The sequence below is a fragment of the Rhodotorula graminis genome (genome assembly GCF_001329695.1).
Source record: "Rhodotorula graminis WP1 unplaced genomic scaffold RHOBAscaffold_17, whole genome shotgun sequence".
Taxonomy (NCBI): Eukaryota; Fungi; Basidiomycota; class Microbotryomycetes; order Sporidiobolales; family Sporidiobolaceae; genus Rhodotorula; species Rhodotorula graminis.
In genome coordinates this window covers 258,124-282,016 of record NW_017264944.1, presented here as the reverse complement: position 1 = coordinate 282,016, position 23,893 = coordinate 258,124, and the positions used below count along the sequence as shown (strand labels likewise).

The 23,893-nt window shown below is 67.6% G+C and overlaps 9 protein-coding genes across 9 annotated transcripts; 4 read left to right on the top strand and 5 right to left on the bottom strand.

Moving 5' to 3' along the window:
• Positions 1-66: 66 nt before the first annotated feature.
• Positions 67-3,054, bottom strand: RHOBADRAFT_30392 (uncharacterized protein). Its single transcript, XM_018412907.1, has 9 exons — positions 2,895-3,054; positions 2,681-2,834; positions 2,506-2,592; positions 2,125-2,424; positions 1,775-1,964; positions 1,470-1,685; positions 1,208-1,390; positions 526-1,041; positions 67-442 (listed from the first exon to the last, which is right to left on the bottom strand). Exons 1-9 carry the CDS (start codon positions 2,923-2,925, stop codon positions 146-148), a joined length of 1,974 nt encoding a protein of 657 aa, XP_018268112.1. The 5' UTR covers positions 2,926-3,054; the 3' UTR covers positions 67-145.
• A 1,219-nt stretch (positions 3,055-4,273) lies between these two features.
• RHOBADRAFT_56193 (uncharacterized protein) lies at positions 4,274-5,881 on the top strand (the record flags this gene model as incomplete). The annotated part of the gene is made up of 4 exons (XM_018418236.1): positions 4,274-4,379; positions 4,459-4,648; positions 4,716-5,618; positions 5,701-5,881. 4 exons carry the CDS (start codon positions 4,274-4,276, stop codon positions 5,879-5,881), a joined length of 1,380 nt encoding a protein of 459 aa, XP_018268111.1.
• A 458-nt stretch (positions 5,882-6,339) lies between these two features.
• RHOBADRAFT_3520 (uncharacterized protein) lies at positions 6,340-7,559 on the bottom strand (the record flags this gene model as incomplete). Its single annotated transcript, XM_018413260.1, has 5 exons — positions 6,340-6,456; positions 6,553-6,858; positions 6,946-7,155; positions 7,222-7,315; positions 7,387-7,559. Coding segments are annotated over 5 exons (900 nt in total), but the record flags the coding sequence as incomplete, so codon positions are not given.
• A 464-nt stretch (positions 7,560-8,023) lies between these two features.
• Positions 8,024-12,680, bottom strand: RHOBADRAFT_39809 (uncharacterized protein; the record flags this gene model as incomplete). The annotated part of the gene is made up of 11 exons (XM_018413660.1): positions 8,024-8,412; positions 8,489-8,628; positions 8,712-8,935; positions 9,009-9,390; positions 9,472-9,958; positions 10,032-10,189; positions 10,286-10,684; positions 10,734-10,954; positions 11,031-11,375; positions 11,464-11,688; positions 11,818-12,680. 11 exons carry the CDS (start codon positions 12,678-12,680, stop codon positions 8,101-8,103), a joined length of 3,756 nt encoding a protein of 1,251 aa, XP_018268109.1. The 3' UTR covers positions 8,024-8,100.
• Positions 12,681-12,928: 248 nt separating this feature from the next.
• Positions 12,929-14,200, top strand: RHOBADRAFT_56190 (uncharacterized protein). Its single transcript, XM_018418235.1, has 8 exons — positions 12,929-13,009; positions 13,074-13,148; positions 13,221-13,276; positions 13,348-13,462; positions 13,574-13,616; positions 13,716-13,800; positions 13,920-14,007; positions 14,108-14,200. The coding sequence occupies exons 1-8, from the start codon at positions 12,989-12,991 to the stop codon at positions 14,165-14,167; spliced, it is 543 nt and encodes a 180-aa protein (XP_018268108.1). The 5' UTR covers positions 12,929-12,988; the 3' UTR covers positions 14,168-14,200.
• Positions 14,201-14,413: 213 nt separating this feature from the next.
• Positions 14,414-15,791, bottom strand: RHOBADRAFT_66988 (uncharacterized protein). The gene is made up of 6 exons (XM_018419138.1): positions 15,704-15,791; positions 15,311-15,385; positions 15,157-15,238; positions 14,993-15,051; positions 14,854-14,916; positions 14,414-14,766 (listed from the first exon to the last, which is right to left on the bottom strand). The coding sequence occupies exons 2-6, from the start codon at positions 15,383-15,385 to the stop codon at positions 14,644-14,646; spliced, it is 402 nt and encodes a 133-aa protein (XP_018268107.1). The 5' UTR covers positions 15,704-15,791; the 3' UTR covers positions 14,414-14,643.
• A 323-nt stretch (positions 15,792-16,114) lies between these two features.
• On the top strand, positions 16,115-18,017 carry RHOBADRAFT_39804 (uncharacterized protein; the record flags this gene model as incomplete). Its single annotated transcript, XM_018413659.1, has 6 exons — positions 16,115-16,159; positions 16,522-16,626; positions 16,702-16,950; positions 17,029-17,172; positions 17,243-17,799; positions 17,867-18,017. Coding segments are annotated over 6 exons (1,145 nt in total), but the record flags the coding sequence as incomplete, so codon positions are not given.
• A 144-nt stretch (positions 18,018-18,161) lies between these two features.
• On the top strand, positions 18,162-20,330 carry RHOBADRAFT_56187 (uncharacterized protein; the record flags this gene model as incomplete). The annotated part of the gene is made up of 3 exons (XM_018418234.1): positions 18,162-19,185; positions 19,259-19,985; positions 20,122-20,330. 3 exons carry the CDS (start codon positions 18,162-18,164, stop codon positions 20,279-20,281), a joined length of 1,911 nt encoding a protein of 636 aa, XP_018268105.1. The 3' UTR covers positions 20,282-20,330.
• A 104-nt stretch (positions 20,331-20,434) lies between these two features.
• On the bottom strand, positions 20,435-23,849 carry RHOBADRAFT_39800 (uncharacterized protein). The gene is made up of 13 exons (XM_018413658.1): positions 23,546-23,849; positions 23,311-23,472; positions 22,806-23,230; positions 22,655-22,741; positions 22,408-22,587; positions 22,120-22,347; positions 21,921-22,047; positions 21,722-21,858; positions 21,455-21,651; positions 21,219-21,375; positions 21,059-21,155; positions 20,931-20,991; positions 20,435-20,866 (listed from the first exon to the last, which is right to left on the bottom strand). Exons 1-13 carry the CDS (start codon positions 23,810-23,812, stop codon positions 20,601-20,603), a joined length of 2,391 nt encoding a protein of 796 aa, XP_018268104.1. The 5' UTR covers positions 23,813-23,849; the 3' UTR covers positions 20,435-20,600.
• Between the last annotated feature and the right edge of the window lie 44 nt (positions 23,850-23,893).

The window sequence follows — 23,893 nt, the reverse complement described above, 5'->3', positions numbered from 1 at the left end:
TCTCCTCTCTCTAGAAAACGTGCGAAAGGAGGGCAACGAGCGCAGGATGCACAGCGGTCGAGGCTGCGACTGCAAGGAGGGGGACGACGAGGGGGACAACAAGGGGTGTGATATGAAGAGTACTGTGCGTGCTATGCTGCGAGACTCACTGCGGCGCGCCCGCCTCGGGGCCGCCACCGTTCGAGTGCCCGTTGAAGGCCGAGACGGTCGGCGTCGCCGGCGAGGGCGGTACGCCAGGCCTCGGCGTCGACGCGCTGCTCGACGACGGGCGACGGGCCGCCGCCGCCGACGACGAGGTGGCCTTCTTGCGCTCGAGGAGCTTCTTGACCCAGTCCTTGACGAACGAGCGGACCTTGGCCTCCTTCTCGGGCGCGAGCGACTCGTACGAGTCGGTCGCGTACGACGGGCGCTTCTTCTCCTTCTCGACGAGGAGCTCCGAGACCTGCGAGGGGGCGACCAGCGAGTCAGTGTCGGGCTCGAGGGGAAGGAGGGAGAAAGGGGGAGAGAGCGGATGGTCGGACGCACCTCGCGCGCGCGCTTCTTGAACGCGTCGGGCTCAAACTCGCCCTTGTACTTGCTCATCGTGTTGACGACGACGGTCGAGAACAGGCCCATGACCATCTTGTCCTTGACCCTCGCGCCCTTCTCCTCCTTCTCGGCCCTCTTGCGCTCGGCCCTCTCGCTCCGCTCGGCCTCGCGCGCGTCGCGCTCGGCCTTGGCGCGCCGCTCCTCGGCCTCGAGCGCTTCGCGCGCCTGCTCCTCGGCCTGCTTGATGAGCTCGTTGGCGTCGAGGACGGGCGCCGGGGCGCGGGCGCGCTCGGCTTGGGCGTGGTGCGGCGGCGGACGCTGCGGCGCCGGGCCCGACGGCCGGTCGCGCTGCTTGGCGCCCGTGTACAGGTTGGTGTACAGGTCGCGGTCCGACTCGCGGTCGTACTCGACGTGCCAGCCGTCTGGGAGGGCGCGGCTGCGGCGCTGGATCGTCGTGTTGGGCTGCGGGCGGATGAAGGCCGGGCGCTGGTCGTCGTCGGTCGAGGGCGAAGGCTCGTCGTAGCGAGCGCGCTTGGCGAGCGAGTCAAAGTCGAACGAGGAGGGGCGCTTGCGGTCTGGGTCGGTCGAGGCGTCCTGTGAGGTGGCGACGGAAGGGCTCGTCAAGATCTCCTTTCTCTGGCGCGATCGAAAGGGTTCTAGGAGAGAGCGAGGGACGTACGAGTAGCGCCTTGGGGATGCGGTACGCGAGCTGCAGCTCGGCCCACGAGGCGAGGACGTCCTTGGCGAGCGTCTGGACGCGCTCGTCGGCGACGTCGAGGCAGCGCGTGACGCTCTCCTCGATGCGCGACGACTCGATCTTGTTGCGCGTCTGGAGCTTCCACTTGGCGAGGATCTCGAGGTCCTGCGGGCCGAAGCGAGGGTGCGTCAGGTCGAGGTCGAAGGAGAGGAAGGAGGACGAGGAGGAAGGCGGGCCGACGCACGAGCAGGATGACGTGAACGTCTTGCGGGTACTCGCGCAGGACGTTGTTCATGAGGTTGAGGCCGTGGAGGCGCATGAGGCCGCGCAGGACCTCGTCGTCGGTCGTCATCTGGACGCGCGTGAGGAGCTTCTCGAGGATGCGGCGCGTCTGGAGCGCCTGGCGGATGGCCGACGACACCTTGGGGACCTCGTCGAGCTCGACAGGATGCAGAGTCGGCTGTGCGCGATGCCGGGCCGCTAGTAAGTCCCGCTGTTCCTCTAGGAGAGGGCAACGAGCCGAACGAGAAGGGGAAACCGACGACGCACCGTAAAGTCCTCGTCGAGCTTCTTGCCCTTCTTCTTCTTGTTGCCCTTGAGCTCGAGCTGCTCGACCTCGTCCGTGATGCCGAGCGCGTCGATGTAGAGGTCGTCCATGCCGCCGATGTCGGTCTGCGTCTTGCCGCCGATGAAGCCGACGCAGTTGGGCTCGCCGCAGAAGCACTCTTGCGCGACGTGGCTGCGACGAGGGAGACGAAGTGCAGGAGACGACGAGAGAGTGGTAGAGGTGGACGAGGGCGGGCGGGAGAGCAGGTCAGGACTGGACGAGGAAGGACGACGGCGGCGACGACGGGCCGAGCGCGCAGGCAGAGAGAGAGAGAGGGAGACGAGGGACGCACCCGTAACGGTCGACGTTGTAGTTGAACGTGAGCTCCTCGTACTGTTTGACGTCGCGCTTGGTGAAGATACCCATGCGCATCTTCTTGCCGACGGTCCACTTGCTGACGTAGCAGTTGGGGTTGCACGAGTGGTTGAGGAACCGCCCTTTGCCGCCCTTCTTGGTCGCGTCGATAAAGACGTCGCGGTCGAGCGCCATGAAGTAGAAGTGCTTGATGCCGTCGTTGGCGTACGCCTTCATCTTGGCCTCGAACGGCTTGGGCCCGATCACCTCGCCGACGTACTCGTACACGAACGCGTCTCTGCGACGGGAGGGAGCAGGAGAGTCAGGGTCGACGTGGGAGGAGGCCGACGAGGGAGGAAGAGAGAGCGCGAGGACGCACGCAGGAATGTCGGCCTCGGCCCGGACGCCAAAGCCCTTCTTCTCCGTCTTGACGACCTCTATCGGCGCGTACTGGCGCTTCTGGAACCTGTGTGTCACAGGGCTTGACGAGATGAGTGACCCGCCCTCGTCGAGAAGAGGAGGGAGCGCTCAAGGGGGAGCGATTGGCGACGCACCGCTGGTTCTGGCACTGCTTGCCGCACTTACAGTCGCCCTTTAGGCACTCGATCTGCATGAGGCGGTTCATGCAGTTGGACAACTCGCCGCAGCTCTGCTCGTCCTCGGGCACACCTGCGCGGGGAGGCAAGGGGACAGGGTCAGTGCCGGGCTCTCGCGGTCGGTGTCGGTCGAGGCGCAGTGGCCGAGGGAGGGAGGACGACGTGGACGCACTCGAGTCTGGGCTGCAGTCGCACCTCGCCATGTCGGGCTCGTAGTACTTGACGTCGCCGATCGCCTTGTTGGCGTAGGTCGACTCTTCGAGCTCGACGAACGTGCGGCCGGCCTCGGCGGACGCGACAGGGAGGTGGCCGATGAGCTGCGGCTCGGGCGTGTCGACGCCCTTGGCGCCCTTGACCGAGCCCTTGCCCTTGCCCTTGCCCTTGTCGCTGCGCGCCGGGGCGGCGGCGGCGGCGCTGCCCTTGCGGACGGCGCCCTTGTCGTCCTCGACGTCCTCGCGCTTGGGCGTGCGGCTGCTCGACGCAGAGCCCGACGGCGTCGACGCGCCCGACTCGGGCTTGGCGCTCGTGCGCCTCGCGTCGACCTCGGCGGCCGAGGCGCTCGTGCTCGCAAACGGGAACGGCGGCGGGAGGTCGGGCTTGCGGTCGTCGGCGGCGTTGGCGACGCGCGGAGACTGGGAGCGCGAGGCGGATGCTGAAGCAGTGAGCATGCCGACGAGCGAGGGCTTGCGAGGCGAGGTCGAGTCGAGGTGGGGAGCGGGAGCGGCACGAGCCGAGGCGGCCGAAGTGAAGGTGGCGAGGTCGGCGTCGAGGGGTTCCGGCTTGGGCACAGACGGGGCAAGAGGGTCGATGAGGGTGTCTGCTGCTGATGTCGGCGTTGGGCTGTGCGCAAGGGGGGGGGAGGGGGACGCCGAGTCGTGGTCAGATGAGGGCGGCGGGAGGTCGCTCAAGGGCGACGGGCGCAGAGGGGGACGCACTCGGCGGTGTGCGGTGCGGTCGAGGGCGCTTGTGCCATGTCGATGTCTGCGTAGAGCAACAAGGTGGACCAGGGGCGGGTCAGTACAGGTCGCTGGCGACGACGGCGGGTTGAGGCAGAGGTTGGCGACAACGCACCGTGCTCGTGCTTGACGCGCTCAGAAGGCTCTTGATGAGCAGAAGCAGCTTGTGCGAGTGGGTGCACGCTGGCCGTCGTCGTGGTGGTCGACTGAGGCGGCGACTGTGGAGTCGGGTACGAGGGCGGCTGAGGCGAGGGCGGCTGGGGCGAGGGCGACACCATCTGGCGCTTGTCGAACCTCGAAGGAGCAGGACCGAGACCCGGGAGAGGCTGCTGCACCGAGGGAGCACACTCGGGTGAGTGGGGAGACGCGAGGCGGGGGAGGAGGACGACGAGGACGACGAGGGGGAGTCTCGTCTCGAGGACGGAAGCGCACCTTGGGGCTTGCTTACAGAGCTCTGCGCGCACAGTCGGACGTGCGCCTGAGCTCCGCGGAGCACGCTGAGGGCGCAACTGCCGACGGCTGCTCGCCTCCGACTCTCCTCGAGCTCGAGAGGGTTGCACCGCCCACACTCGCTCTTCACCCAGCTAGAGCTACCATGGCCGACCAGTCTGCAGCTCGCAAGCGCCAGAAGGGCCTCCAGGGCCAGCCCATCGAGCTCTCGCTCGCCCACCCTCCTCCCAACGCTCCTCTCCCTGCTCTCGGTTCGTCCCGCCTCGCCTCTCTCTCTCCCCCGCCCAGTGGGCCCAGCGAAACTCACACAGCGTCGAACTCACCCCACAGGCCTCTTTCCCTCGACTCAGCCGCCAGCCAAGACGCCCTTCACCCTCTACACCCCGTCCGGCGACGCTCCTTCGGCCGACGCTCGCGGCTCTCGCGCCCTCCTCGCCGCAGAGACCGACGAAATCGAGTACGACAGCCGGAACCACGTCGGCGGCTCGGTAGACGCCGAGGCTCAGGGCTATGCCGCCCAGTGCGTCCCCTCTCCTCCCCCTCTCGCTCTCGGTCCTCCAGGCTCACCGCTCCTCAACCCGCACCAGGTACATGATCGGCGTCCACAACCCGCGCACCAACACCCTCACGCTCCACGCGGCCCCGCTCCACAACTTTACGCCCGCCATCAAGTCGCTCAAGGGCGCGACCGCCGCCTCGACCGACCCGGCCGCCGCCCTGTACACGGCCCAGCGCGCCGCCCTCGGCTCGGCGTTCGGCACCAAGAAGGCCCAGGCGCAGCAGCGCGCCCAGGAGCGCAACAAGCTCAGCACGTCGTCGTTCGGCACCGACGCCGCCGTCGCCGGCCTCCAGAGCCACCTCCAGCACACGATCCAGGCCCAGTCCGGCTCGCTCCCGAGCGCAAAGGACGTCGAGGACGACGCCAACGCTCGCCGACCGATCCCGCCCTTCAACCTCGCCGCCGAGACGCCCGGCGACGTGTACGACCTCGACGCCGTCGTGAGCCCCGCCGAGCTGCACGCGCTCGACATCGGCGCCCTGATCTCGGCGCCCGACTTCAAGGAGCGCCGCCTCCTCCTCCCGTACCGCCGCAGCGACTGGGTCCTGTCCAAGCTGCGCCAGCTCCTGCCCGCGCGCGCGAGCGCAGAGGGCAACGTGCCCAACCCGTCCAAGCGCGACCGCGAGCGCCTGCGCCTCGCCGTCCACGTCGCGCACCTGTTGGCGTTCCGCCAGGCGGCGCGCCCGGGCAAGCCCGTCGACCGCGCGCACCTCGTCGACAAGCTCGGGCACCCGAGCGCCGCCGTCGTCGATGCCCTCATCGAGCGCTACACCGAGGCGACGAGGGGCCCCGGCGGCGACGAGCAGCGCCAGGTGACGAGCACGATGGAGCTCAAGCTGCTCGGCTACCTGCTCGTCGTCGTCCTCAAGGTCGACGGCTGGACGACCGACGTCACCACCATCGCCGACGACCTCGCCATCGGCAGCAAGCGGTGCGTCGCCCTCTTTCCTCCTCCCCTTCCCTCCTCTTTGCGCCTCGCCGTACTCATGTCAGCCGTATTCTCCCCACCACAGCGTCCAAGAGCTCTTCCGCTCTCTCGGCTGCGTCCTCGCGGCCCCCTCGGCCGCCGACCGCGAGAAGCTCGTCGCGACCGGCCGCGCGACGAGCGCCGCCGACGCCGCAAAGAGCAAAAAGGCGACGCTCAAGGTCCCGCTCGAGTTCCCCAAGGAGCGTCGGTCGCGGGCCAAAAAGTGAGCGGGCGAGCAGCGAGGGCGGCCCGTGCGGCGCAGGAGGAGGGTCCACGCTCGTCGATGTGCGGCGGCGGCGGCGGCGGCGGCAGCAGGCGTGCAACGAGGCGTGTACACACAGCATCACGCTCGAGAGCAGAGAGGCCTGACTATCTCGCTAGCTTTGCGGTTGTTGGCGAGCGCGAGCTCGCTCACCTTGGCCGGTCGCGCTCGAGCCTTTCGATCTTTCGCGTCGCCTCTCGTCCGCAGCGAGGAACAGGGAATACGAAGCGGAACAGATGGTGATCGTGATACAGACCCAGAAGCGATGATACTGAAGGAGAAAAGTCTACTGTGCTCGTCGACGGTCGCCCTCGTCGTCGACCTGGACTCGCTACGGCCCCTCTCGCCGCCGGCTCAACGGCTCCAACTCTCGCCGCCCCGCACGAGGTCCGAGCCAGCTCAGAGCTTGGCCTTGGGCGCGTCGCGCGAGACGTGGCCGATGATGTAGCCGCTCGGGGCATCGACGGGCGTGAACACCTCGGCGTCCTGCGGCTCGGTGTTCTTGAGCTTGAAGTACGACAGGTCGGGCGGGATGTAGTGCTGCGAGGCGAGAAAAGCTGAGTCAGGACGAGGCACTGCAGCTGGAGAAAGGAGAGAGGGAGGAGAGAGAGAGAGAGAGAGAAAGGGAAGACGGACCTTGTTGGGCAGCTCGTACTTGATGTCGCTCACCTGCTCGTTGTCCTTGAGCACCTTCTCGCACATGTTGTACAGCGTCGCCTGCACGCTCGCCGAGTTGTGCGTCGCAAAGATCTCGAGCGTCGTCTCCTCGACGCTCTTGTGGATCGCGTCAAAGTCGATCCCGAGCTTGCCGATGGCGGCCGCCGAGAACGACGACGAGCGGATCGGGATCTCGTACACGCAGTCGACCGAGGTCGAGAAGATGCGGTCGTTGACGGGCTTGAGCGTCGTGTACTCGTCGACCCAGAAGTCCTCGAATGACGACTGCGGGCGCGCAGGCACGTCAGTGGCTGCTGCGCCAGGCGCCGTTGCTCATCGCGACGAGTCTGAGGGAGAAGACAGGGTGCGCACCTCGTGAGTCTTGAGGACGAGGAGGTCCTTGAGCCCGCCCTGGCACGTCGCCGTGATGGCGTCCTTGCCCTTGGTCGCGTCGACGACGACCGACGCCGTGCGCTTGTCGTCGCCGTTGCGCACGAACGACCATGGGTGAGGCTTGCCCTTGACCGGGATGCGCGACCACTTGAGCTGGACAACGTCGACCGAGGCGCGCGAGATGTGGTCCTGCAGACGGCGGGCAACAAAGGTCAGGGGGTCGGTCGACGCCGGAGAGGGGACAGGGCGACGCACGTAGCGAGTGACAAAGTGCGTCGCGAGGTCGAGCGCGAACGCCTCGGGAACGAGGACGTACGGCGACGTCTTAGCAAAGACGTTGACCGTGTTCCTGCGGGCGGGCGGGAACTGTTGAGCGGGTTCGTCTTCGAGAGACTGGGCGAGGGCGAGGGAGGGACGTACTTCTGGGCGTCGGTCGTCAAGCACATCGAGTTGTCGCTGTGGGTCCACGCTCCCTCGATGTCGCCCTCGAGGAGGGTGCGGACGACGAGCTCGACAAAGGTCTGGGTGCCGTCCGGGTTGCGCACGACGCGCGCTACGCGGACCTTGTCCTTGCCGTACTTGGCGAGCTTGAGGTGGACCATCTGGACGAGGTGCGGCGAGTGGGGAGGTGCGGCGGAGGACGAGCGAGGCGATAAGACGGTGCGGCGAGGCGAGGGTGCGGCGGGGGCGCAGAAGGTGCGGAGCTGAGAGCAGGTGCTGCAGTCGGTGTGCAGAGCTCGTGTGCGAGGTTCGGTGCGCTGTGTGCGAAGAGCGAGGGCTGTCCAGAGCAAGAGCCGCCGTCGTCCGTCCGACGCCTCCTGCGCCGCCATCTCCGCCGCTTCCCCCGCATCTTTCAGCTTCTCGCTCGTGCTTCTCGGACGCGTGGCTCTGCCAGCGATAGCAGCCGCAAGAAGCTCGACGCACTCACGCGTCCACCGGGCGACCTGAAGCCGGCGAGGCTCGAGCGCCAGGCAAGCTCGCTTCAACGTGGAGCTGGCCTCGAGGGCGCTGCAGCTCGGTACCGGACTCGCTGAACAGGCAGAAGTCGCGCACGTCGGACTGCTGAATGCCCAAATGCAATGCACAAAGACGGGCTCGACGACCCTCGCTCGCGACGACCACCGCTCGGGCCCCTCAGTCTGCCCTCGCCTTGCCTTTGCCCTTGGCCTTCCTCTTTCGCTGCCGCTCCGCCTCCTCCTGCGCCGCGCTCTCGTCCTCCTGCGCCGGCGCCTCCTCGGCGACGACACCGTTGGGCACGACGCCATTCGGCTTGGCCTGCTCGACCGGGCCCTGCAGCGCTCCGGCCGACGACGCGGCCGCCGCCGCCGCCGCCGCCTCGGCCTCCTTGGCGGCGAGCTTGTCGTCGCTGTTGAGCGTCTCGGCGGAGAAGCGCGACTGGACCGTCTTGTAGTGGAGCATCTCGGCCTGCGACACCGAGGGGACGAGCTGCGAGGGGCGGCACGAGCGAGTCAGTCCCGCGAACGCTCAGGGGACCGAGGTCGCGAAGAAAGGGGGTGCGCACCTCGGCGAGAGCGGCCTCAAAGTCCTGCTGCGCAACGAGGACCTCGATCTCTTGCGGCGTGGCCAGCTCGGCGAGGTAGTACTGCGGCGTGAGGGCGGGTGCTGCGCCGGTTGAGTAGGGCGGTTGGGCGTTGAGCTCGGCTGCACGTAACAGGCAGATGGGTCAGTGCGTGTCTGAGGAGGACTGCTGGACCAGTAAAGAAGGGAGGAAAGCGAGGGCGCACCGATGCGGTCGTCGACCTCGGTCGCCTTCCTCGTCATGGCCTTGAGCATGGCGTCCGAGCACAGGGCGTAGAAGTCGGCGCCCGTGTAGTTGTACGGGCACTGCTCGGCGAGCTTGGCGAGGTCCGTCTCGGGCGCCAGCTTGAACTTGCGCGTCAGGGCCCGCATGATGTTGAGCTGCGCCGCGTGGTTGTCCGAGACGCCGAGGTACAGCATGCGGTCGAATCTGCACCGTGTGCGGGACGAGTGAGCATCGGCGGCAAGGGAAGAGGAGAGACGGGAGGGAGAGGAGGACGCACCGTCCGGGTCGGAGGAGCGCCGGGTCGAGCAGGTCCGGGCGGTTGGTCGCGCCGATGACAAACACGTCGTTGCCGCCCTTGCCCTCGCTCATGCCGTCGAGCTCGGCGAGGAGCTGGCTCACGATGCGGTCCATGACGCCGCCCGAGTCGCCCTGGTTGCCGCGCTTGGGCGCGACCGAGTCGAGCTCGTCGAAGAAGATGACGCACGGCTTGGCGTCGCGCGCACGCTGGAACACGCGCCGCACGTTGGCCTCGGACTCGCCGATGTACATGTTGAGGAGCTCGGGACCCTTGACCGAGAAGAAGTTGAGCGAGCACGACGTGGCGACCGCCTTGGCGAGGAGCGTCTTGCCCGTGCCCGGCGGGCCGTACAGGAGGATGCCTGTGCGCGAACGAGGAGCCAACATCAGTGCGTGTCCCCGAGGAGAAGAGACGAGGCCGAAGAAGGGAGACGTCGACGCACCGCTGCGCTTCTTGAGCCCGTCGCGGAACAGCTCTGGCCGCTCGAGCGGGAGCTGGATCGTGTCGAGGATGTCGCTCTTGACGCTCGCGAGGCCGCCGACGTCGTCCCACGTCACGTTGGGGATCTTGGGCGCGCCGATGCTCTCGCTGTAGGCCGCTCGGGCCTTGTCGAGCGCCAAATTGAAGTCGACCGAGGTGAGGGCGACGCCGGCGTGAGCGAGGTCGGCGAGTGTCGGTGCGGGTGCAGGTGCTGGCGAAGATGCAGGAGAGGAAGAAGAAAGGGGAGGAGGAGACGAGGTCGAGAGGGAGGGAAGCGCGAGGACGCGCTCGGCGGCGGCGGCTCGTGCTCGGCGGACGAGGTCGACGAGGTCGTTGGCGACGAGGGCGGCCGTCTGGACGGCGAGTGCGCGAAGCGAGACGTCGGGCGCGACAAGGTCGGCCGAGGTGAGGCTGCGGAGGATGGCGAGGCGCTCGGGCTCGCCGGGGGCCTGCGAGCGTCGAGAAGAAGAGGTCAGGGAGGTGCGCTGGACGAGGGACACCTCTGAGGGCAAGGCGACGCACCTCGATGCCGATCTCCTCCTTGAAGAGGCCGACGACACCGGTCGGGACCTTGTCGACGTCGGTCGTGGTCGCGACGACGACGACCGGGTGGCCCGACGACTTCCAGCCCTCCCGGATCGTCTCGATGCAGTCGCGCAGGACGGTCGTCATCGGCGGCTCTGTGAACGCAGACCTCGCGACGAGTCAGTGTGTCTGCTCGGGCGCGCGAAGCGCCAAAGGCCGGAAGGGAGAGAAAAGGGAGGGTCGGGACGCACCTTGCCCCGTCTCCATCGCCTGGCTCTTCCTCGCCAACGCCTCGATGTTCCTCAGGACGAGCACGACGGGCGCACACGCGAGCGCCTTGTCGACGGCGAGCGCCCGCAGCCGGCCCTCGGTCTTGGCGTCGCTGTCGCCGAGGAGGTCGAAGCAGTCGAGCTCGAGGAGGCCGACGCCGGCGGCGCGCGTGACGCAGCGCAGCAGGACGCGCTTGCCGCTACCGCGGGCGCCCTTGAGGAGGACGGTGAGCGGGAGGGCGTAGGTCGACGCGCGAGGGGTGAGGGACGAAAGGAGGAAGGCAAGGAGGCGAGAGCCCGGGGTGGGCGTGCCGAACGCGTCGGGCGCGAGCGGGACCGATGGGGAAGGAGCTGCGGTCACACATGGACGAATCAGGTCGGCTGCGGCATCGAGAGGGCGACGAGGAACGCAAGAGGGACGCACCGATACCCATCCACCCTGCGACGTCCGGCACCCGCCCTCGCTCGACGCCCGTCTGCAGCAGCTTGGTCACCTTTGGGTCGACGAAGCACCCGAGCGCGCCGTCCTCGAGCTGGCGATCGAGGTCAAAGTCGCCCGTCGCGGCCGTCGAGGCGGTTGGTGGCTCGACCGTGAGCGACGTGACGAGGAAGTAGACGACGGCGGTTGGCGCAGTCGGTGCGGCAGGAAGGCTGTGCGGCGTGGGAGTAGGCGCAGGTCAGTTCGCCGTTCAAAGGGAGAGGAGAAACGGGCGAGATCTGGACGCACTCGACCTCGTCCTCGTGCGGCGCTCCCTCCTTGCCCTCCTGCGCGAACCGAACCCGCTCCTCGTCGATCCCGACCGCGATGACGTCGCCATTCTTGACTGCCCTCGTGCATCGCGAGAAGTGCTCCTTGAGGCCCTCAAGGAAGAGCGGCTGGAAGACCTTGTTGACCGAGAGCGGCGACGCGAGTCGGGCGATGGTGACGGACGACGCGGTCGGCAGCGGTGCGGGGAGGACGGGCGAGATGCGAGGTGCAGGGAGCAGGTCGAGGGATGGCGTGGAAGAGGAGCAGAGGGCGTCGGGGCCAAGGAGATTGAAGAGAAGGGATGGAGGAAGGTGGACGGTGGCCCTGGTCCTGCAGGTTCGCAGGCACGGTCAGTGAGTCTGACCTCGTCGACTGACATTTCCGACAGAGGAGAAGAGGGACGCACGACGACTCGGTCCCTGCGACGAGGCCCTCGGCCGCAAACACCCTCGCGAGCCGTCCCTCGCCCTCGCCCGCCCGTCGGCTGAGGACCGCCCAGTCGCCGCTGAACAGGCCGAGACGACCCAGGTCGGCCGTCGCGACGTACGCACGCGGGATGTCGTCCTCGTCGGCGTCCGGCTGCGGGACGAGCAGCTCGGCGGGGACCGGGTGCGTGAGCGGCGCGGCGGTGACGGTGCTGCCGGCGGTGCGGGTCGCGGCGGCGGCGGCCGAGAGCGAGGCGGTGGATGCCGAGAGGAGGGGGAAGGACGAGCCGTTGCTCGAGTGCTTCGAGTCGGGCAGCGGCGAGGTGAGGGGGGTGCTGGACGAGCGAAGGGGCGACAGGACCGAGCCGGCGAGGAAGCCCTCGTCGATCTCGAGGAGGTCGTCGTCGTCGAGGTTGTCGTCGTCGTCCTCGGTCGTCTCGTCGTGGTGCGCTCCTGCGCCGAGCGACGAGCCGGCGTCGGAAGCCGGCTCGAGTCGGTGGTCGTCGCCGCCTTGAGGCGGAAGGACCAGGACCTGGGTCTGCCCTTTGACGACGACGCCTTGGAGGACGGGCTCGGACATGGCGACGCGGTAGCGGCCTACGCCGGGCAGGCGCAAGGTGCCGCCCTCGCGGACGAGGTGGGCGGACGAGTCGGCGAGGCGCGACTCGAGGGAGCGGCCGTCCGAGGGGTGGGCGGCGTGGGCGTACGAGGGCGAGTCGAGGGCGACGAGGACGACCGAGGTGAGGGGTATCGGGTTCGTGAGCGACACGAGGAGGGTTGCCGGGACAGGCGAGGTGGGGGGGGACGAGGACGAGGAGCGGCGGATGAAGACGAGCGGGTGCGCCGCGGCGAGCGCGTGTGGTACGAGGAGCGCATCGTCCTGGGCAGACTGTGAGCACGCGCACAAGTCAATTCGTGCTCTGAGCGAGTGTGGAGAGAAGGAGCCGGGGCGCACCAGGTCGACGGCGGCGAGGTCGGCCTTGCTGGCCTGGCGGGCGACGACGACGAGTGCGCGGGGCGCTTTTGCGGGCGTGTAGCTGTGCACGAGTGGCTCGAGTGCGAGGGTGAGGGAGGTCGGGTCCGGGTCGCGGGCGGACGAGGGCGACAAGTCGACGAGCGCGTCCCACAGGGCGGGAGCTGCGAGGACGGCGTGGCCGTGGTGGGCGGGTGCGAGGACGGCATGGCGGGCGTGCAGCTGCTCCATGGCAGCGGGCGTGCGTGGTTGTGGACGAAGCGTCGAGCGCCTCGTCGAACCCGGCCCGGCCTCCGTCGCCGGTCAACCTCAAACCTCGCTCGACTGCAGAATGGACGGGGTCGACCTGCCGTTGATGCTGTCGTACATGCTACGCAGCTGGTGCAACACAGGTTCGAGACGAGGGCGACTTTCTGGGCGGCTCTCGACTTTCAGCGCGGCGACGGCACCTCTCTCTCGCTCTCCCTCTCCGGCCAGCTCTTGCCTGCACAGCCTGTTCGCTCCTCGCCCTCTCAAGCCAACCTCTGCGCCCACCCGCCATGCCCACCGAGTTCACCACCGTGAGCCATCTCCTCCCCCACTTCCTCATCAGCACTCGAGCTGACCCGTCCACCTCACCGACAGACCGACGCAGGCGTGCGCCGCATCACCAAGGTCGACCCGAACGAGGCCCTCGACAAGCCCAACGACCCAAAGACGGTGCGCCCACCTTCCCCTCCTCTCAGTCCTCCTCCCGACCACGCTCACCGCGGCTCGTCTCTCCCTCGGCAGTTCCTCCTCCTTTCCGGCGTCAACCACGCTCTGTTCGGCAAGCGCGACGCCAAGCAGTGCGTCCGGCTCCCGTTCCACCCTGCTCGTCCATGTCACTCAGCCTCACCTTGTCGCTCGCCGCCCGCAGGTACGGCACGACCACGCTCGCCCAGATCGAGGAGCGCGTCACCAAGCTCGGCAAGGAGCTCGGCGTCGACATCGTGTGCGCCCAGACCGACTACGAGGGCGAGATGTGCCAGCTCGTGCGTCCCCCTCTTCCTGTCGCCCCACTTGGCTCGAGCCGCGGCTTGCGAAGCGAGGTCGTCCTGAGGCTCACACCGCCGGGCACTGACCGCTCGGCAATCATCGTCCAGATCCACTACTCGCGGTGCCTCGGCGGCGTCATCATGAACCCTGGTGCGTCCCCTACTCCCCCTCCTCGGCCCTCTCGTTCCTTCCCGCGCGAGGGCCGTAGAAGGCGTAGGGCCACGGACTGACGCTCCTGGCCGGTCGCAGGAGCATGGGCGCACTACTCGTACGCGCTGCGCGACGCCATCGACGCGTGTGACTCGCCCGTCGTCGAGGTCCACATCTCGAACGTGTGCGTCCTCTCGTCCTCGCCCTTGCCCTCCTCTTCCCGCCTGCAGTGCGGGTCGAGGCCGGCTCGCACCACCGGATGACGATTGACGCTCATTGAATCCGGCCCCGTCGCGCTCGCAGGCACGCCCGCGAGGAGTTCCGCCACAAGTCGGTGACGGCGCCCGTGTGCGCCGGCATGCTGAGCGGGTGCGGCGTCCTCGGCTACGACGTGCGTCCCTCGTCTCTCTCCCTTTTCCTCTGCCTCTGTCCTCGACGCCCGTCGAGCCGAACTGACCTCTCGACGACGATGATGGTGGGTGCGTGCGCAGCTTGGGTTGCGGTGCGCGATCGAGCGGAGGAGCGAGAGGGACGCGGCCAAGAAGGCGTAGACGTCCGAGCGTGTATCGACTATTGAGCGCGCGCAGCCTGCGAGTCCCGAGAGAAAGCGTGAGAGAGCGAGCGACGAGACGAGACGAGACGGTGCGAGCGGGGCAGAGTGCGCTTCAGACGAGGCTGAGCTCGCTGCTGCCGGGCACCACTCGCTGTCGTGCGTGGACGTTCTCGTCTCAGTCTGTCTCTCGACGAGGCCGCTCTTGAATCTTCTCGGGAGCTCGACGAGAGGGGCGCGAGAGGGAGAGGGTGAGGGCAACTCTTTCAGCGGCGTTGGCACACAGACAAGTCGCACACACACACATTTGGGGGGCACAGCACTGATAGTCAGGGGCAGGAGGGGCGGGAACTACAACGCGGGGTGAAAGCGAGAAGGGGTATCGACGACGGCGAGGCATGCCGATGAGGCGGTCGATGCCGTCGGGAAGAAGACGGGAAGGGGAAGCTGGACGAAGAGAACACGGTGACGGTATATCTACTCGTCGTCCGAGTCGTCCTTGGCGTCGCCGGCCGACTCCTCGTCGCTCGAGGCCTTCTTGGCCTTCTTGGCCGGCGCCTTCTTCTTCGACGCGGGCTTGGCCTGGTCCGGGTTCTCCTCCTGCGCGAGCGGGGCCGAGAGAGGGTCAGGACGACGCGACGAGGAGAGAGGGTGGGGAGAGGACCGAGAGCGAGAGGGGGGACGCACGTCGTACGCCGACTTCTCCTTCTCGTAGCGCTCCTTGTCGGCCTCAGCCTTGGCCTGGTACGGCTGTGGGTGCGAAAGGAGAGCGCGTCAGTCACGAGCGCGACGAGGTCGACACGAGAAAGAGGGAGCGAGGACGGACCTTCTTCTCGTCGTCGGTGGCCTCCTTCCACTTGGCGCCGAGGAGCTTGCCGATCTCGCCTGTGGGGGAATGTACGTGTCAGTCGCTCGAACCTGAGGTGTACTCGACGGCCGGACCGCGTTGCGATCCGGCGCGGCGAGTGAGCGAGGAGGGCGAGGACGCACCGAACGTCACGTCGGGGTTCTCCTCCTTGACCTCGGAGCGCTTGTCCTGCGAGAAGTGCATGTACGCCGAGAGGGGACGCTTCTGCAGACGCGTAACCAAAGCGAGGGTCAGTGAGGTGTGGACGAGGGGCGATTGTGTGGACGAGGGACGCACGGGCGCGTTGGGGTCCTTCTTGGGCTTGGCGGCGGCGGTGGCCTTGCCAGAGCGGGTCTTGGACTCCTTGGGCATCTGTGGGAGTGCAGTGCGAGTCAGCGACGAGGCTCAGAGAGAGAGGAGGGGGGGGGGGGCGTTGTTGTTGTTGGACGCGGGGGCGACGAGGGCCTCGACGCTCGTCCGTCCACGTCGCCGCGAGGCGCTTTTCCGAGGCGACGACGACGACGAGAGCGTGCGACGACACGCTCGACGCGGTCGCGCTGCTGGCCAGACGCGGCCAGAGTGGGTGGTGGAGCGACTCGGGATCTCGGCGGGGGAGAGAGGTCGACGACGAGGGAGTGGGAGGACCGAGGGAGGGGGGACGAGGGCAGGGGCAGGACAGCGACGACGTACAGTGAGAGGTAGAGAGGCGATAAGGTAGTGTCGAGTGAGAGAGACGAGGGAGGAAAGCAAGTCGGCAGGCGGACTTGAGTGGTGGGCGGGCTGGCGAGTGAGGGGGGAGACTGTGAGAGAGCAGGCGCAGGGCGAGCGCGAGGCAGAGGGCCTGCGGGCACCGCGTTTCGCCCAGCCTCAGGGGAGGCTCTCCCTTCGTGGCGACAAACAGCTCGAGACAGGTCGCTCTCACTCGCTCTCGGTCGTGCGGTTCCACTGCAAGCTGCCCTCTCACTTAGACCTACACACGAGAGAGAACCACCGGCTGTCCCCCAGGCGAGAGGCGACTCTGAGCCGGCCCTCATCGACGCGCGAGTCGCTCGTCACCGCCTCGCTCTGCCCCTCGACCCACGCCTCACCACACCAGATCGACCATGAGCGACGACGCCAGCGCACTCCCGCCCGCCCAGAAGGCCGGTACGTCCCCTCTCGCCGTCCCGAGCCTCGACTCGCTCCTCCCGCCGGCCCCCATCCTCGTCGTCCGCCCCACCTCCGCTCCCCTCCTCGACCCCGCCAGGACCACACGCGCCCCTGTCCAGCTGCGCCCATGCAGTCGCGAGACTGCTCGCCGACGAGCAAGCGACGCGCGCGACGTCTCGCCCTCGCCCCCACCTCGAGTCGCGCCAAGGCGGCGACGAGGACCCGGCGACGCAGCACCGCCGGCGGGTCGTGCAGGGCCGCGTTCCCCGCCGAGGAGGCACCGCAGTGGGCGGGCAGAGCAAGGCGGGCCGCGGCAATTGCGAGCGTGTCACTGACCCTCCCCTCTCCTCGCCGCGCAGGCTGGACCTCCTTCCTCAAGAGCCTCGCAGGCGCCACCGGCGACCTGTCGAGCTTGACCGCCCCGTCCTGGATCCTCGCACCCTTCTCGCTCACCGAGTTCCCCTGTGCGTCGTCCCTCTCGCGCCCCCTCCTCCTGCGCCCGCGCCTCCCACTGACTGACCTCTCTCGCGCACGCGCAGCCTACTGGGGCGAGCCCAAGGACATGTTTGCCGCCATCGCCGACGGCAAGACGCCCGAGGAGCGCCAGCTGCTCGTCACCCGGTGGTTCCTGTCGACCCTGAGCGGCCAGTTCACCCGGCGCGAGAAGGAGACGGGCTCGGAGAAGAAGCCGTTCAACCCGTTCCTCGGCGAGCAGTTCCTCGGCAGCTGGGACAACGGCGAGCTCGTCCTCAACGTCGAGCAGGTGTCGCACCACCCGCCCATCACGGGTGCGCCCCCCTCCCTTCCTCCCCTTCGATTGCGCGCGCGGACACGTCCTGACCCACCGCCGCTCGCCCACCTCGCAGCCTACAGCCTCGAGAACAAGAAGAAGGGCATCTCGCTCGAAGGCAACTGCGCGCAGAAGACGAGCTTCTCGGCACGCATGATCTCGGTCAAGCAGGTCGGCCACGGCTTGCTCCGGGTCAAGCTCGCCGACGGTACCACCGAGAGTGCGTCGACCGCTCTCTCTCTTTCCTTCCTGCACACACGAGCCTGACTCGGGCACCCTTGCGCGCGCAGCCTACCTCATCACGCTCCCCAAGCTCAAGATCGAGGGCCTGTGGACGGGCAAGCCCTACGTCGAGCTCACCGAGACGTCGTACATCCAAGGCTCGCACGGCCTCACGTCGACGATCAAGTACGCCGGCGCCGGGTGGGTGAGCGGCACGGCGCACTCGCACACGACGACCGTGACGGCCGGTCCGGGCGGGCACACGCTGTACACGCTCACGGGCACGTGGACGGGCGAGACCAAGTTCCACAAGCCGAGCAAGGACGGCAAGGAGGGCCAGGTGTTCCTCGACGCGTCGGCCGACGGCATGCGCGAGAAGGTGACGGTGCGCCCCATCGCCGAGCAGAACGAGTTCGAGTCGCGCCGGGCGTGGAAGCAGGTGGCCGACGGGATCCTGAGCGGCGACTACGACGCGGCGAGCCAGGCCAAGAGCGCGCTTGAGAACGCCGAGCGGCAGCGGCGCAAGGACGAGCAGGCGAGCGGCGCCACGTTCGAGCTGCGCCTGTTCGACAAGGTGCCCAACGACCCCGAGTACAAGCGCCTCGCGCACGCGCTCAAGTTCAAGGTGCGCCCCTCGCTCTCTCCCTCAGGGTCCTCTCTCTCGACTGACTCGTCGTCCTCGTTGTGCGCAGCCCGACGACGAGGACTCGTGGAAGCTCAAGGCGCCCGCGCAGTAGACGGCGCCCCGACTCTGTGCTCGTTTGTACCATGCCGCGCCTCGTCCGTATCGTTCTCTCTCTCTCTCGTTCCCGTCGGACCTGCAATACGTGTAGTGAGTAGCCTCGTCGTCGTGGAGAGTGCTTCGAGAGCAAGAGCGAGCTGCCTCCGTCAGGTTCGAGGCGGTGCAGCGACCTTGAGCCTCCTCTCGTTCTCACGACGGCCTTGCGAGCCCGCCAAGGTGCTCTACCGCCAGTACACGCTCTCGCGATGGTGACGCGGATACCTCGACACTCGTCGTACCGCCGCAGGCCTCCACGCTCCCCTCTCGTCCTCATCGCCCTCCCGACCCTCGTCGCCCTCCTCGTCGCCCTCCTCGCCCCGGCCGTGGCCGCGCAGACGTCCAGCAGCGTCACCGACCCGTCGACTACGACCGTGCAGCTTGGCAGCGCCGCCTCGGCCTTCTTCCACCTCGTCTCGCCCTCGTCGTCGCCCGTCTGGGTCTCGCTCTCGCTCTGCACCCCGCCCTCGGCCTTTGCCTCGAGCACCAACTCGTCGGCCCTCCCTATCAAGCTCGGCACCGCCCTCTACCTGTCCAACTCGTCGTTCATCTCGACCCCTGGCCCCGACAACACGCGCGACCCGGCCGACGGCAACCCCGACACGCCCCGCCTCGACACCTCGAGCGGCGCGACGGCCAAGCTCTCGCATGGCTACGCCAACGCGACACTCGACGGCGCAGCAGACGGCGGCGTCTGGATCGGCGTCTTTGCGCCCGACTCGGCGGCCCTCCTCGGCGACGGCGACAACGCGAGCGCGACCGCCGGCGAGTGGGTATTCGAGTTGCACGTCAGCTCGGGCATCGCGCCGTACGTCGTCGAGGAGACGGCGGGCTTTCGCCTCGGCGACACCGACTCGACGACCGTCCTCCTGTCGACCGCCAACTACACGGCCGCCGCGAGCGACACGCCCGCCGACGACGACGCCGTCGACGCCGCCGCCGCGCCAGACTGGCAGGTCGTTGTCGCGCCGACCGAGCCGCACGCTTTCGCGCTCGGCAGGTCGCAGTGCGCCGTGCGTGCGGCGATGCAGCGGGCCGTCGGGCGGGCCAGCGCGAGCGCGACGACGAGGGGTTACGGCTGCGGGACGAGGACGCAGTTCGTCGTCGACGGGCTCGAGCCGGGCACGAACTACACGGCGTGGCTCGTCGCCAACGAGACGAGGGCGGGCGGTGCGGCAGGAGGCGAGAACCAGACGCGGGTGTGGGACCCTTCCTTCTTTGCGACCAAGGCCGGTGCGTCCCAGATTATCTCTCTCTCTCTTTTGACGAGCATCAAGGTCGATTACTGACATCCTTGAACCCACAGGCGACTCGTGCCGCCTCGTGTACGGCATCGACGTGTGCCCCTCGGTCGCGTACTCGGTCCCGGCGCCTCGTTCCCTCGACACGCCCTCGCTCGTCGACTTCTTCAACTCGACCCTGTCGGCGTCGCTCGCCAACTTTTCTCGCACCCTGTCGACCTTTCCCTGCGACTCGAGGGACCACGGCCTGTACTCGATCGTCTCGACCTGCGACGACTGCCTCGACGCGTACCGCACATTTCTTTGCGCGACGACCCTCCCTCGATGCACCGACGCGCCGCCGAGCACCATCCTCAACGACTCGAGCGCCGCCATCGCCCGCGACGACGAGCTCGCGACCTGGTTCGTCCCGCAGCAGTTCGAGACGGCGCTGGTGCGCGACGACCCGGCCGCGTCGCGCACGCCCTTGTTCGGCCCGGCCAACCTGAGCTCGACGTTCCCGTCGCTCTTCAACGCGTCGTACCCGGCGACTGCGGCCAACGCGAAGGCCGAGTCGCCGTTCCCGTACAGCGAGGTGCCGCCCTGCCTCGACGTGTGCTACCTCGTCGAGGCGCGCTGTCCGCCCTTTCTCGGGTGGAAGTGTCCGAGGGGCACGGTCGGGGATCTGGACGGCGGGACAGCGAGCGCGGCGTACGGCGTGACGAGGGACGTGCCCAAGGGCGAGCGGCAGGCGGACGACCTCGAGAGGAGCACGCTCGGAGCGAGGGCCGCCGACCGGTTCGGCAACGTCTTGTGCGTCTCCCTCTCTCACTCTCTTGTCTCTTTTTCGTCGGCGAGCTCGCCGCATGCCTCTCTCGCGACGAGCGCGGCGAGCGCGTCGTCCGCCAGCACCGCAACGTCTGATTGACCCGCTCTTTCTTTCCTGCAGCTGCAACGCTCTCGACAGCGACCTCGTCCAGGCGGCACAATTCGTCCCTTGGACCTACTCGAGGTCGTCGGCCGCATCCACTCGCCCTCGGCCGGCGGCCCTTTCCCTCATCCTCCTCTTTTCCGTCTTGGCCGCGTTCGGGCGGCTCGGACATCTGTAGATGGCGCCTCGTCATGTAGACTCGTTGCAGTGCAACTCTCTTCCTGTGAGCCACTCACGAACGGCGTCGAGAAAGAGAGAGAGAGAGGCAGCTTGCTCAGAAGGTCCGTGCGCTCGCCGAGACGGTCGTTTTCTCCCTCGCGCTCTCCTCGCCGGGCGACAAACGCGTACTGCACTCATTGATGTTGACAAAGGCACTACACCATGGAGAAGACGAGAGAAAGAGGACGACGTCGCGAGAAAAAGGTGGTCGACCGCGAGGAGAGAGGAAAGGGAGGGAGAGAAAGAGAGACGGCCTGCGGCTCATGCGCCGGCTCTTCCTAAAGCTTCGTGCACTTGTAGAACGACGCATACATATTGACTCGGTCGATCGGGGAGATGCCGCCAATCTCGCGCTTGTGGATGCACTCGACCTCGAAGCCCTCGCGGCGGTACAGCTCGAGGTACCACGGCACCTGGGCGGCCGAGCGGAAGAAGACGCGGCCGTTAGGCTTGAGCGCCATGTGGAGGGTGCGGATCGTCGCCGTGAGGTTGCAGGGCTTGTCCGAGGGCGAGGAAGGAGGAGCGTCGACCGTGTTGGGGAACCCTGGGTGCGCAAAGCTCGGCGTGAGTGCGGCGACGACGACGACGAGTGAGAGCGAGACACGCACAGTCCTGCAGGTCCATGATGATGGCGACCGTGAGCGAGTTGCTGCCGAGGCGACGCATGACCTGCGCGCGAGAGGCAAAAGGAGGGTCAGTGCGGCCTCGGCTCGAGGCGAGGCGAGCGTGCACGCACGTTGGCGATCGAGTCGGTGTGGATCCTCATGCAGTCGAGCGCCGCCGCGTTGTCCTTCTTGAGCTTGTCGAAGCCGCCGCGGGTGAGGAACTCGGGACTGGAAGAGGAAGGCTCGTAAGCGGCCGGTCGAGGACGGGACGAGAAAGAGGGCGAGACGGACCAGGAGCTCTTGGTGTACCTGCCCTGCAGGCAGAGCTGGTAGAAGTAGTTATCGGTCGCGATCGACGTGTTGAGCGCGACCGGGTCGAACGTGTCGGCGGCGAACTGGGCGACGGTCGTCTCGGCGAGAAAGGTCTTCGCCTGGTTGATCGGGACGCCTGCGATACGCAACGGGTCAGGGACGAGGACCAGGACGAGACTAGGAAGAAGAGAGAGAGAGAGGGAGATAAGACTCACCGAGGGCGTTCCAGAGGAACAACGGGTTCGAGAAGAAGAGCTTGGTGAGCGTCGACGAGAGCAGGACAGGGCGGATCTTGGTGTTCCACAGCCGGCGCTGCTCGTCGAGGTCGGTCGTGGCGCACATCTTGGCGGTCGATGCGTGTACGCCGGCGAGCCAGAGGGCCCACTTGGCGAGACGCAGGGCGTGACCCGAGCTGCAGGGAAGGACGCCGAGAAACGGTCAGGGACGACGAGGGGAGAGAAACGAGGACGAGGGCGACGCACTAGCCGCGATAGTAGAAGTTCCTGTCGAAGACGGTGTCGTTCTGGCGCCAGAACTGGTAGGCGTGCGACGTGAGGAAGGGCGACAACTTGGTGTCGAGCAGCTCGCGAAACCTCGGGTGCCGGCCCTCGCCCCACATCTGCGTGCGGCATCAGCTCGCCGTAGAGAAGGAGAGGAGAGGGGAGAGAGGGGGGGACGGACCATCCAGTAGTCGTCGTAGTCGAGCGCCATGATGCCGGCGAGCTTGAGCTCGAGGAGGTGCCCCTGCGCCGGGTTGAGGTCGCAGCTGTGGACGCGGCGAGGTGCAGCGTCGATGGCGTAGTGCATGCTGCAGGGGCCCACGCCTGAGTCAGTCTCGCTCTCGACGACGCCGACGGACGAAAAAGTGAGAGGGACGCACGCATTCTCGCCGCCAGACGTGATGCACAGGACCTCGTCCTCCTTGCCGAGCTTGATGTGCTCGACGTCGACCCGAGGGTCCTCCCACGCGAACGAGTAGATCCAGGACCGGAACTCGCGATGCACGACGTCGGCGACGTACGGTACTCGATGATGACGCCAGCCAAAGTGGAACGACGACAGTTGGACCTCGGGCGAGATGTCGATGCGACAGCTGTCGCTCTGCTCGCTCGACGACGACAGGGACCGCTTGAGCTTCTTGACCGAGCTAGTCGACCGTGATCTCGACAGGGCGGCGCTCAAGCCGAGAGCGAGGTCGGGCACGTCGTTGCTGTGCTGGCGGTGAAGGATCGGCATGAGGAGAGGTGACGGCGAGGCCGAGATAGTATTGCCGGCGTCGACCTCGTACGCCTGGTTGGCCTTTGACGTGTCGATGCGGCGCGACGTGTGCAGCGAGACGTAGTACGGGCTGTAGGTGAACGAGGGTGAGACTGTATCCGACGATCGTCGAGGAGGAAGGAGCGAGAGAGCCGCACATGCTCGTGATGAAGGGGATGAAGGCGTTGCGCCCGTTGAAGCTCTTGATCGTCGCGAACCGGTGCTCGAGATAGTGCCGACGAGACCTGGCAGGAGCAAGAGAGTTGGCTCGGACCCGGCGCATGCCGCAGAGGGAGAGAGGGGACGCACGGGTGCAGGTCGACGTGGTCGAACGAGAACCAGTTGAGCCAGAAGGTCCGGGTCCAGTACGAGCATTGACGCGAGCCGACGTCGCCGATGACGCCTGCGACCGTCGTGGGCTCTCGGGCCGAGACGTAGAAGTCGGCGACGGCGAGTAGGCCGGACGGGCTGAGGACGCGGTCGATCCTGTCGAGGAGGGTCATGTGGTCGGGCATCATGCTGAGGCTGTACGACAGGGTGACGTAGTCGAGACCGCCGACCTCGCCGTCGAGGCCCGACTCGTTCCAGGTCGGCAGGACAAAGGTCGTCGCGTCTTGCAGGAGGCAGTGAACGTTGTCCCAGCCGCGAGCCGCAAAGCGCTTGCGCGACACCTCGAGCAGGGGCCCGCACAGGTCGAGGACGTAGACGGCGTCGAACGAGCTGATCGGAAAGTACTGCAGGTAGGGGAACGAGGTGAGCCCTGGGTCCGCGCAGAAGAGCAGGCGCGTCGAAGGGAGAGAGGGAGGGGGCGCACCTTGTCCATTTCCTCGACGTTCCAGCCAGTACCGCCGCCGATGTCGAGCCAGACAAGGCGCTTGTTCGGCTCGCGACGGCGCTGCTCGTGGAGGTGCGCCGCCGAGAGCTTGAGCATGGTCGTGCGGCCCTGGAGGAGCCTCGATCGGGTCTTGTCGTAGATCTGCAGGACCGGCCTGGGGAGGGCAGTCCCGCCATGCAGGGCGTGCTCGAGAGAAAGGGAACAGAGGACGCACAGCAGCTTGGCCCTCGTAGAACCGGTTGAGCCTGCCCTCCTGCGTCGAGTTCTTGCCGAGCGGCTTGACGAAGCAGTTCCACGCGAACTGGCACGCGACGAGCGCCTCGGCGGCGAAGGCGGACAGCCCAACGAGGGCGATGACGGTGCCGACAAGCCAGGACGATGCGCCCTCGTGCTTGATGAACGTGTCGAGGTGGGCTCGGAGCGGGCGAGCGAACAGGGCGAGGGTCCCGGCTGCGGCGAGGAGGACGACCCGGCTCGACATGATGCAGGTGGATAGGTGATGTCGATGTACGGGCGAGGTCGTAGGTCGAGGGTGGGCTCAGGGCGAACGGCGAGGACGAGG